The sequence below is a fragment of the Neoarius graeffei genome, chromosome 19 (genome assembly GCF_027579695.1).
Source record: "Neoarius graeffei isolate fNeoGra1 chromosome 19, fNeoGra1.pri, whole genome shotgun sequence".
Taxonomy (NCBI): Eukaryota; Metazoa; Chordata; class Actinopteri; order Siluriformes; family Ariidae; genus Neoarius; species Neoarius graeffei.
In genome coordinates, this window is record NC_083587.1 from 6,161,622 (window position 1) to 6,173,582 (window position 11,961).

Genomic DNA, 11,961 nt, shown 5'->3' on the forward strand with positions numbered 1-11,961 from the left:
TATATCCTCGTAGCTTCAGTAGATCTAGAGATCTAGTCGATTTAGTAAATCCCAAATGCTGTGAAACACGCCAGCCATCTATGGTGAGAAGTGCTGCTGTAGCTGAGAAACTCTCATTCCTCCCGCTTCCAACTAACTCCATGACCCATACCAAAATAACAATGTCATGCTCATCACTTAAGGATGATTTATGCCAAGTTTCACGGAAAAATACAGCGAAATAAACTTGCTAGAAGCATTTTTCTAAATCCCAAACATTATGAAACATTTCTTGTAGGGTTTCAGGTTACAAATTTCGAGAATAGAGAAATTGCGGTGCAAAAGTTTGCCACTAAACTCGCGAAAATACTCCATCGTAGCGAGTTTCACAACCGAACTAGGCTATGACAGTCCGTGACCACCCAGGAATGTTCTAGAAGGTACGCTTCTAGGCACGTGCGATCGAGAAAGACACCACGTGAAGGTAGTAAAGGTAGTATTTCCACTGTCTTATGACATTTTTGCTTGTTTTAGCATGATGAACATTATGGGTAATCATTAAAATGCTGATTTCAAGGTTAAAATGGGTAAAAACAACTAATTTATCTAGATATTGTAAAATGCCTAATAGTTATTTCAGTACATAAAATCAAAACCTGAATTTTAAATTTTTGTCCCTATGTTACACCATTGTGCATCTATAGCATGCTACTCATCTAAAAGCACGATAAAATAGGGTCAGCATAGTTTTATCAATGTTAAAACGAAACAATTTCCGAAGATAAAACAACCGCTGATGTCCCCTCTTGCATACTGCTTGCAGTTCTTGTTAAAAGTTAATTTATCATCAATGACAATCCCAAGATACTTGTAATTATCCACACGTTCAACAGATTGGCCCTTGATGACTGTGGGATCATAGTTTGGAGCCTGATTTCTAAAATCAATAATCATGTCCTTTGTTTTGGATGTATTAAGCTCACACCACCTAATAAAATCCTCCAAGACTGGACCATGGCTGTATTCATTATTGTGTAACAAACTTACAATGATGGTATCGTCTGCAAATTTTAAAATGTGCCTGTTTTCATAGACACTCTTACACATATCTGTATAAAGGATAAAAAGTAAGGGAGAGAGAACACATCCCTGAATGAATAAGTTTAACTAGACAATTCCCCTGTGGGAAATCGTGAGAGTGATGCAGTGGGCGTAGCAGTCGCTATTGCAGGAGTTGTACTGTGTGAATGTGTGACTTGCTATGATGCTCCGATGCTATGATCATGTGTGTGTTTGAGAGAGAGAGAGAGAGAGAGAGAGAGAGAGAGAGCAGCCCCTCCCCCATCTATTCCCTGACTGGAGCTGGTTGCCTTGGTGACGGTGCTCAGGTGCAGAGCAGAGACATAAGATTACAGGCAAAGAGCTTTTTCTCAGATTTCCTTCTCCTCGAACAACGGCGATTTACACGAAAATGAAAGGAGGTATTCAGAAAATTCTTTCACATTGAGCGCTACAAGGCTCTCATGAACACAGTGATGTAATTTTTTTGTCCCTAGTGTAAAAAACGTGGACATCAGAGCGAGTTGAAAACAACTGACATTTCTGATTTTGTAGTAAAAGCACTGTCGGGATTATAATGGGAGTCAATGGAGCAGTTGGGCTGTGAAACTGTCACTTTGAGGCTTCTCGTGCGAAAACTGTAAATCCTATCATTTAGATAGACACATTGTGTGAATCAAGACAAGTGTGACTCCAACTTTTGAGAAAATTATGTGTAGAGTGCAGAGCATTTTTTAAGGATTTTCCACTAGGAGACCAACTGGTCTGGGCAATACAATCACAGGCCCGAGAGTCCATGCAGCTGCACCGCTGCGGCATATTCTGTGATGCAAAATGGTTCACCAATCACCATACAGACAAACACACTACAGTGACTACACAGCTATCAAGAGCAATTGCCAAGCACAAATGTTACAGGGGCAAAGACAGGTTTTTAATTTGGGCACCATGGCAAGCCTAAAAATTTATTTTTTACTATTTTCACGCGTAGCGTGCCGAAAATTTTTGACGTATCATTTTTAGTAATTTTTTTTAACCAATTATAAATATATCGAACAATACAAATAATAGAAATTACATAATCATGTGCAAGTATAAAGTAGTGCTGTATCTAAAAAGTCAAAAGTTTTCTCCAACATTCTGAATAAATAAAAAAGATAAAAATATTTTGTAAGCCTAATTATGATCACAGCATCTATTTGGGCGCACATCTATTTCAATTCAACTTCCAATATAATTTGGTATAAATTAATTTGGGCATAAATGGTAGCCTGGCAAGCCAGACTAAATGTGAATATTTAGTCTGGTCTCGGTCGTAGACATTTCCAAAGGGTGTGGGTAGGAACAACCCGTTGTCTTTCAAACTGTCTCTGTGCGTATAGGCCAATGCTCTGACCAATCAGCGCAACAGTGACTGTGATGTAGTCAGAGTGACAGAAAGCAGTGGGGGAGGGTAAACAAACAGACTTTTGCCATAGCCGGTCGGCAAAACAGCAAAAACGTCCTTCTTGAAAAGGAATGAGCGGACAGCCTCTTCCTGCTCATGTTTCAACGAAAACTCCAAGTCTAATTCTTCTAAAACTGATTCGAAAGCGAAGTCAAACAAGCGCGTGCTGTTCAATAGCCGTAGCCATCTTTCCTGTTGTGCTTTCTCCAGTGTCGCGCAGCCTTGTCGTCACTCCTGCAAAAGCCCGCCCAAAGAATCCAAAACAAAAACCTTGCGTTGTGATTGGCGGGCACAATTTGATGCCCGGGGTGTGTTGTTGATATGGTCTGAGGCTAGACCCACTCGTAGGCAAAAATATTTTTGGCCGCTAGGCGGGTGGGTCTAGTTTACTAGGCTACATAAATGGGATAAAAATAATTTTCACTTAAGTTTAAAAATAAGCTGGTACAAAGCAGATTACATAAAAGTCTCACATAAAATATGTAATAAAAATCCATAGCGTACCTGGCAACTGTAAGGCAGCTGTTGCAGACGACAAGTCAATGACCTTGACCTTGTCAACAATATCGTCAGCTTTCTTTTTCTCTCCTCCTGTGTAAAGACCACAAGCGGAGGCCATCCACATCAGATCTGCTTTAATATCAACAGATCATCATTTAAGGTACGTGAATCTTTTCATCATGGCACACCTTCAGCCTGTTCAGTGTGCTGAGTGCAGGATGTTTAGTCATTCTTCCTCCCTCACTAGCGATAGCTTTATTAGCTTTACTTGTGATAAGTGCAGATTAGTTAGCTCTCTGACGGAGAAGATTACAGTGCTAGAAGCGCGTGTCCAGGCTTTAGAGCAGGTTAGTGAGCGTGAGAACAGTGTAGTTTCTGTTAGGGAAAGTCTGGACGCCCTAGGTGGAGTTAGCAATCCCCCAACTCCGGCATTAGAGCCCTTACAGCGGGGCGAATGGGTGACGGCTCGGCGGCATAAGCGTAGAGCCAAAGCTACCGCTGAGGCTCGCCCACGGGAGCACCACTCCTCTCCGCGTCACGTGTCGAACAGGTTTGCTCTCCTTAGTGATGCATCCACTGAGAAACCTGAAAGAGCTCTGGTTATAGGGGACTATCATACAGCACGTGAAATTAGCTCAGCCTTTAGGGGCACCAGCAGCTTTAGTCAGGTGTATACTGGGAGCCAGGGCGCCAGACATAGCAGGTAATCTTAGGGTCCTAGGCAAGCACAGGTTCTCAAAGATAGTTATCCATGCAGGAGCTAACGATATACGCCTTTGTCAGTCTGAGGTTACTAAGAGTAACTTTGTAGAGGTGTTTAAATTAGCGAAGGCGATGTCCGATGCTGTAGTATGCTCTGGCCCCATCCCAATGCGGCGTGGCGATGTAGCTTACAGCAGGTTATGGTCGCTGAACTGCTGGCTGTCCAGGTGGTGCTCTGAAAACAGTGTGGGCTTTATAGATAATTGGGCTAATTTTGAGGGCACTGCTGGTCTGTTAGGGCGGGACGGTATCCATCCCACTCGGGAAGGTGCTGCTCTCATTTCCTGCAGCATAGGTCATAGTCTCAGAACAGGCCTAGTTAATTTCTGACAATCCAGAGCCAAGGCCAGGGAGCAGACGAACAGGCTAAACTGACTGTCCGCTAGCTGCACAGAGTTGTCACTCAGGGCCCACTACATCGAGACTGTGTCTGTTCCCCGAGCTCAACAAAAAGGTAGAAATTTTCAGAGAGTTTGTTCCAGTAACCTAATCAATATAAAATTAGATCATACTGACTGTACAGCTGCTGCCAGCACCTTTGATCTAAAGGTGGGGCTATTAAATATTAGATCTCTTACATCTAAAGCGCTAATGGTTAATGAACTCATTACTGATCAGGAGTTTAATGTACTGTGTTTAACAGAAACATGGATTAAGCCAAATGAATATATAGCATTAAATGAAGCGAGTCCTCCTGGATACAGTTATATACACCAGCCTCGTCTAACTGGCAGAGGAGGAGGCATCACGGGTATTTATAACGATTATCTAGGTGTAACACAAAAACCTGGTTATAAATTTAATACATTTGAAGTTCTTCATACTCATATAATGTATGTAGCCTCGAAAAATAAGTCTACCCAGTTAATTCCATTGCTTATTATTTACAGGCCCCAGGGCCATATTCTGAGTTTCTTTCTGAATTTGCAGATTTTATCTCAGATCTGGTTATTTCCTTAGACAAAGCTTTAGTTGTCGGAGATTTTAATATTCACTTCGATAACCCAGAAGACCCTTTAAAAACAGCGTGTGTGTCCATCTTAGACTCAGTCGGGATTAAGCAGAATGTCATAGGACCGACCCATAATGGTGGTCACACCCTTGATCTAATACTAACATTCAGATTAAACGTAGATAATATAGTCATACTTCCACAGTCTGAAGTTATCTCAGATCATTGTCTCATCTCATTCAAGATATGTCTGAGTAATAATATATGCACCTCACCATGCTACTGTATTAAACGTACATTCACGTCAACTACTGCACAGAGCTTTATAAATGATCTCCCAGACCTGTCAGCTTTGATTGGGTCACTGTCAGCCCCTGCAGAACTTGATCAGGCAACTGAATGCTTAGAGTCAACATTCCGCCATATACTTTAGATAATGTAGCTCCTCTAAAAAGGAAAATGGTCAGAGACAAAAAAATAGCACCCTGGTATAATGATGACACTCGCACATTAAAACAGACCACTTGAAAATTGGAACGTAAATGGCGTCAAACAAAATTGGTAGTGTTCAAATTAGCTTGGAAGGAGAGCTTCCTGAAGTATAGAAAAGCTCTTAGTGCTGCGAGATCAACATATTTCTCCTCCCTAATAGAAGATAACAAAAATAATCCTAGATTCCTATTTAATACTGTAGCAAAATTAACCAGGAATAAGTCCACTATCAATTAATTGAACCGGATTGGAGTAATTGGAGTAAATTGGAGTAATTGAACCGCTTCTGAAAATAATAAATTCTTCTCTTATGATTGGCTATGTACCCAAATCCTTTAAACTAGCAGTTATCAAACCCCTGATTAAAAAACCTGACCTTGATCCCTGTCAGCTGTCCAATTATCGGCCAATATCAAACCTCCCCTTTATCTCCAAGATCCTTGAAAAAGCTGTGGCACAGCAGTTATGCTCATATTTACATAGGAATAACATCCATGAAATGTATCAGTCAGGATTTAGACCTCATCATAGCACAGAGACAGCACTGGTTAAAGTAGTAAACAACCTACTGTTGGCATCTGATCAGGGCTGTGTCTCGCTACTTGTGTTGCTTGACCTTAGTGCAGCATTTGATACCATTGATCATTCCATTCTTCTGGATAGACTAGAAAATGTTGTGGGAGTTAAGGGAATGGCCCTCTCCTGGCTCAGGTCTTATCTAACTGATCGTTATCAGTATGTTGATATAAATGGTGATATTTCTAGACGTACTGAGGTAAAGTTTGGTGTTCCACAAGGTTCTGTCTTGGGTCCACTGCTTTTTTCTCTATATATGTTACCTCTGGGCGATATTATTCGTAAACATTGTATTAGTTTCCACTGTTATGCTGATGACACACAGTTGTATGTCTCTGCAAAACCTGATGAGAGACACCAGCTTAATAGAATTGAGGAATGTGTTAAGGATATTAGACACTGGATGCTTATTAATTTCCTTCTGCTTAACTCTGACAAGACTGAAGTACTTGTGCTAGGACCACATACAGCTAGAAGTAAGTTTTCTGATTACACAGTGACTCTGGATGGCCTTTCTGTTTCTTCACGTGCAGCAGTAAAAGACCTCGGAGTGATTATTGACCCCAGTCTTTCATTCGAAACTCACATTGATAACATCACCCGGATAGCTTTCTTTCATCTCAGAAATATTGCAAAGATAAGAAATTTAATGTCATTGCATGATGCAGAAAAACTAGTCCATGCTTTCGTTACCTCCAGGTTGGATTATTGTAATGCCTTGCTGTCTGGATGTTCCAATAAGTGCATAAACAAGCTCCAGTTAGTTCAAAATGCAGCAGCAAGAGTCCTTATGAGAACTAGAAAATATGACCACATCACGCCTGTCTTATCCACACTGCATTGGCTCCCAATCAAATTTCGTATTGATTATAAAATACTACTATTGACCTTTAAAGCACTAAATGGTCTCGCACCACAGTACATGAGTGAACTTCTGCTCCTCTATGACCCGCCACGCCTACTTAGATCAAAAGGTGCAGGCTATCTGCTGGTACCTCGTATAGTGAAGGCTACATCAGGGGGCAGAGCCTTTTCTTACAAAGCCCCACAGTTATGGAACAGCCTTCCAAGTAATGTTCGGGAATCAGACACAGTCTCAGCATTTAAGTCTTGGCTGAAAACATATCTGTTTAGTCAAGCCTTTTGTTAAATGGTGTTTATGAGGTAAAGGAGTAGATCTGGAGGGTCCTCAGACATAGAGTGTTTTGGTAAACTGGGATGTATGGATGCTGTCAGTCCCCACTCGCTTGCTCACTCGAGTTTGTTGACGGTGTAGTGGCTGGCTGCTTTATGTCCCGGGGCTCCCTCATGCCTGTGTTACCTTCTGGCTCTCTCCTTTTAGTTATGCTGTCATAGTTAGTTGCCGGAGTCCCTGCTTGTACTCGGTGCAATATGTATAATGCTCCTACTTATTCAGGTGACATTGGGCATACCTAACAACCTGTGTTTTCTTCCCCCCCCCCCACCCCAAATTTGTCCCTCTGAGTTACAAGGAGTCAACAGGAAATCTTTTGGTGGAGAGGGTGGAGACCTCGACTGGCTATCGTAGCCTGCAGGGAATCGGCCGTCAGACATTCTGTCGCATGTCCCAGACCCGGTGAAATATAACTGAATTGTCTTGGCCAGCCCTAAGGGTCCCATCTGCATCTCATCATTGCTGAGGAGTGTGCTCCCATCACCCAATCAAGCATCCAGCCAGAGCAGGTCATGATATTTTTTACCATATTAACATGCCATTGTTGTGTGTTATGCCTGATGTAAAGACTCTCGTCTCTGCGAGCCTACCACACAGATTTAATACTTGTCATTTTTAGGGCATACCTAACAACCTGTGTTTTCTTTCTCTCTCTCTCCCCCCCCCCCCATCTGTCCCTCTGAGTTACATGTTGATCCTGGGATTGAGATGCTGGCCTCTTCTGCCCCTCGGACCTGCTTGATCCATCCTGGTGCCCTGTGTCTGGTCGGAGTTTTATCGCACCGCTCCTGTGAAGGACGGCCCCATGAGGACAGTTGAGGGTTATACCTGTTAAAACTGTTAATATTATAGTCAGGCTGTCTGTTGTTGCCCAAATGAGGATGGGTTCCCTTTTGAGTCTGGTTCCTCTCGAGGTTTCTTCCTCATGTCGTCTGAAGGAGTTTTTCCTTGCCACCGTCGCCACAGGCTTGCTCATTGGGGATAGATTAGGGATAAAATTAGCTCATGTTTTAAGTCGTTCAAATTCTGTAAAGCTGCTTTGCGACAATGTTTATTGTTAAAAGCGCTATACAAATAAACTTGATTTGATTTGATGTCTTCTGACTGTTCTGTCGTGTAATAAACCTCCCCATTCCCCCGCCTGTAGACTTAATAATGCCATAGATTGTGCGTTTTCCATGAATATATGAACTGCTGTTCTTATGTGATTTAACAGTTGTCTTAGGTCTACCATGACCTGGCATGACGACCACTTGTCAATCTATACTATCAACAGTATCACAAACCGACAGCCACATGTTATCATGAATCATTGAGAATTTCACAACATAAACAAAGGAAGTATATTTTATGACATTCAGACGTCAGAGACTCAGACACGGTTTACGGTAATCGCTAGACGCATTTCATGTTATGAAGCGACTGAACAACAAATTGAAATATATATGCCAAAAAATGACATTTAACAATAATTTAAAAATATTTTGGGTTCTCCACTCTTATGAAACAGGATATTTTCTTCTAATTTGGGCGATTTTCGTAAGTTCTATTTTGGGCCTTTTGACAAGCCCGTAATTTGGGCGCCGTTATACGGTATGTAATTGGGGCTGTATTTGCCCTTGTGTTATGTCAAAGACACTCAAAGTTACACAGTAATGACATCGGATTCTGACATCAGCCGTCTCAGTAACCAAATTTTAGTTTTGTTTTTCTTAACCAACATGATCTTGTGTGTATATCTTATAACATAGAGCTTCGTTTTCCTTGTTAAATGTATACTTACATGGTACTTGGTTAATTAATTGCAACTGATTGAACCAAATGATAAGACATAACTTGGTTTATAATTTGGTCTCCCAGTGAAGCTGGTTTGGCATTGACTAGGAGACCAAATCTGGCCACTGGGAGACCATTTGGTCTCCCAGTAACCATGTTACAAAATGTTAAAAAATGCTCTGGTAGAGTGAAATTTGTGGCTGAAAACAGTTTTAATGAGAAATGTAGAGCATTTTTTTAAAGCTGCGTACACTCGAGCTTGACTGCATAGACACCCATTATAAAGTTTGAATTTCTCCAGAATTGATCATGGTGATTGATCTGTGACTGATCAAAAAGTATAAAACCTAGCAAAAATGTTGAATGCCAGATCCACACAGGAGAAGTTTGTCTCCGTTTTAAAGTTTGAATCATGTCTCTAGGTGAAAGCATGCCAGAGTAGCGGATGTTTGAAAAACGTTGAAAATGTGCGATTTTTTTTTCATTTATTCCCATTGAAATGAATGGGAAATTTTGCGTGATTTTTTCACGACTACGTCGCAAAAAAATCGTAGAATGCTGAACAAAGTAATAGCACACCAAGTCCGATCGAGTCGCACGTTTTGATGTATTGTTTGTGTGCGATGTACGGTTATTGGGTTATTTGAAATCGAAATTTGTACGCAAGATGAATAAGTTTAAGAAGAAGAAGAAACATGCAGAAGAAGAGTTTGCAGTGCCTAATAAAGCCCTGCGTATAAAACCAGCCCTGAGTTAAAGTAAGAGGTTTCATTGCTGCCAGAGCTAATTGTTAGACACAGTTCTCTCTCTCCAGGGATCAGAGCAGGGGTCGGCAACCCTAGGCATGCATGCCACAACTGGCACGCCGAGGAATTTCCAGTGGCACACTGACGATGATACACAAACCTAATAATTCAACACATTAAAAATGTTCAAACGTCATCTTGAACTGTCATTGGCTGTTGCATGGCGAGCCTGCTCTTTTAGCATGACTACACAACAATATAGCGCCCCCCTCCCAGTGTTGCCAGATACTGCTGACGTTTTCCAGCCCAAAATATGTTCAAAACCTGCCAAAATGCACTTAAAACCACCCAATCTGGCACAGTGTTTCCGCTATGTACAATTGGCTGCGGCGGGCCGCCGCACCTTGATTTTTGCCGCCGCACCTTCAGGAATTCCTGAAGGGGGGCCGTGGCCCAGGTAACTTTTTGAAAATTATTTTAAAAATAGGCTAAACCAATATTTTTTGACGTTGAGCGGACTCGAGCCTGGTATGAACCGCTCCGACGCGCCATAATGACACCAATCTATCACCAGCCAATCAGGAGACTCAATCAAACGCATCCCCAGCCCACCAATCTATCACCAGCCAATCAGAAGACTTAATCAAATGCATCTCCCGCCCACTTGTGTCCGCGTCTGAGACGTTGAATTTTCACAGAAGGAGGGAAGAAGTTGACTGAGGTAAGACTGTGATAAATTAACGAATGAATAAGAGAGTAATTTCAACATATAGGGCTTAAGTTTGTTACTCTTAAATAAGCATTGCTTGTACAGTAGCGTTATGTCGTTACAACGTTGACCCACTTTTAACGTGCCGAGTACCGACTGTAGTCGCTAACATGCTAATTAGCTTGACGTTAAAAGTGCAAAGACCTTAAATTGCTCTGTGTAAATTAGAAAATGGCGCAACTTCCTTTGTAGCCGTCAACTCAACTTGTCTTGAGTTTTGAGCCGATCACAACAGGGCAGCACTGTGGCCTGAGGTAAAACATGATAGTTTTAGTTTGTTTAAATTACAAAAATGAGTACACCCAATGACTGTCTCATATACTCTTCATATACTCATACTGTTTAAGTAATGCAATAAAACTAATCTTTAAAAGTGGTATTTACTCAAACTGTTTGCATAGAATGAACTTTTGGGTTAACAGTGTAATAGCGTTGCAGTGTTCTGCAAATTTGCAATTTAATATTTCAGATCTTGAGACATGAAAGTGCTATTTTAAAAAATAAAAGGTCAGAAATGTTTTCTTTGTCGTCTATTTAGTTCATTTTATTTCCTCAATAATTTTCCTTGATTGAGAAATCGGTCTGGGCTCTTATGGGTTAATCAGTAGCCTGCATGCTAGTATATGTTCCATTTACAGTCAAACATTTTGATGTACTCCAGGCTCAGTTTTGATGAATCAAAAATCTGCGTAGTAGTACAGTCTGAAGATGCTCTTGCACATTTGGTGTGAATTGAACAAAAATTATGGGAGGATATAGGTTTAATAAGTTTTACAATTTTTGAAGTGAGTGATGGATTGATAAGTTTAGATGTGTTCAATATTTTCTTATCTTCAGACATAATATTGTAGATGTTTCTTTACCTGCTTGATAGTTTTGACCGGGACTCCAATCTTCCTCAGAAGAGTCATTAGTCCTTAAATTAAATTCATTATAGACATGAACTTAAAATCATTGTTTTATTTTATGGCCTCGGTGCCCTGGCTTTTGGCCTTCGTGCCCTCGGCATCAGCAGAGCGTTCGTTTTCCACACTTCGTCGACTGAAATCATACCTCCGATCCACAATGACAAAAGAGACTGAATGACTTGATGAACTGCCATATTCACCGTGACATTCTAGAACAAACTGACATGACAGCCATCGCAAAGGAGTTCGTGCAGGCCAATGACAGACGCAGGCAGGCCTTTGGGAAGTTTTAAGGGTAAGTCATTGGTTACTTCTATTAGCACCGCCGAGTGCACTGCTTCCTCTGTTTTCAATGTTTCTATACTGCATTGGTACTGATACAAGCAAGTTGTTTAAGTTGAGTTAGCCTACTACCGAGGTGCTTTTGTTGTGTACTGTTGGCTGTTTTAGCATTTTATTCTGTGCAGTTATGTGCTGGCATGTTGTGGGCTAAAGTCATGAACGATGGATTAATCTATGTATAGCCTTCTGTGCTGTTGGCTGTTTTTATCCTCGTATTGGGGCGGGACGTCTGAGCGCAGGTCTTGCCACCACACCTTCAAACATTTTCTAGGGGAAACACTGATGTTTTTCAATTTTTTAGGGCCAACATGAAAGAAATCCATGTTTGTCCAACTAAATGAAGCTGGATTTTGGGAAGAGTGAACTGGCCTCTTTAATAATTTCCTTTAAACAGATCCATTAGACAGATTTTTAAACAGATTAATTAGAGTCTGCTTCTTTCAGCTGCTCCCATTAG

General features: G+C 41.2%; 1 protein-coding gene across 1 annotated transcript in view; it reads right to left on the reverse strand.

Moving 5' to 3' along the window:
* The window catches only part of LOC132868094 (zinc finger protein 585A-like), a 60,957-nt gene extending 49,612 nt beyond the window's left edge, over positions 1–11,345 (reverse strand). The window contains exon 1 of the mRNA XM_060901050.1: positions 11,118–11,345. Within this exon, the coding sequence (XP_060757033.1) occupies positions 11,118–11,165 (48 nt within the window). The 5' untranslated portion in view covers positions 11,166–11,345. The remainder of the gene's footprint in view (positions 1–11,117) is intronic.
* Positions 11,346–11,961: the final 616 nt, after the last annotated feature.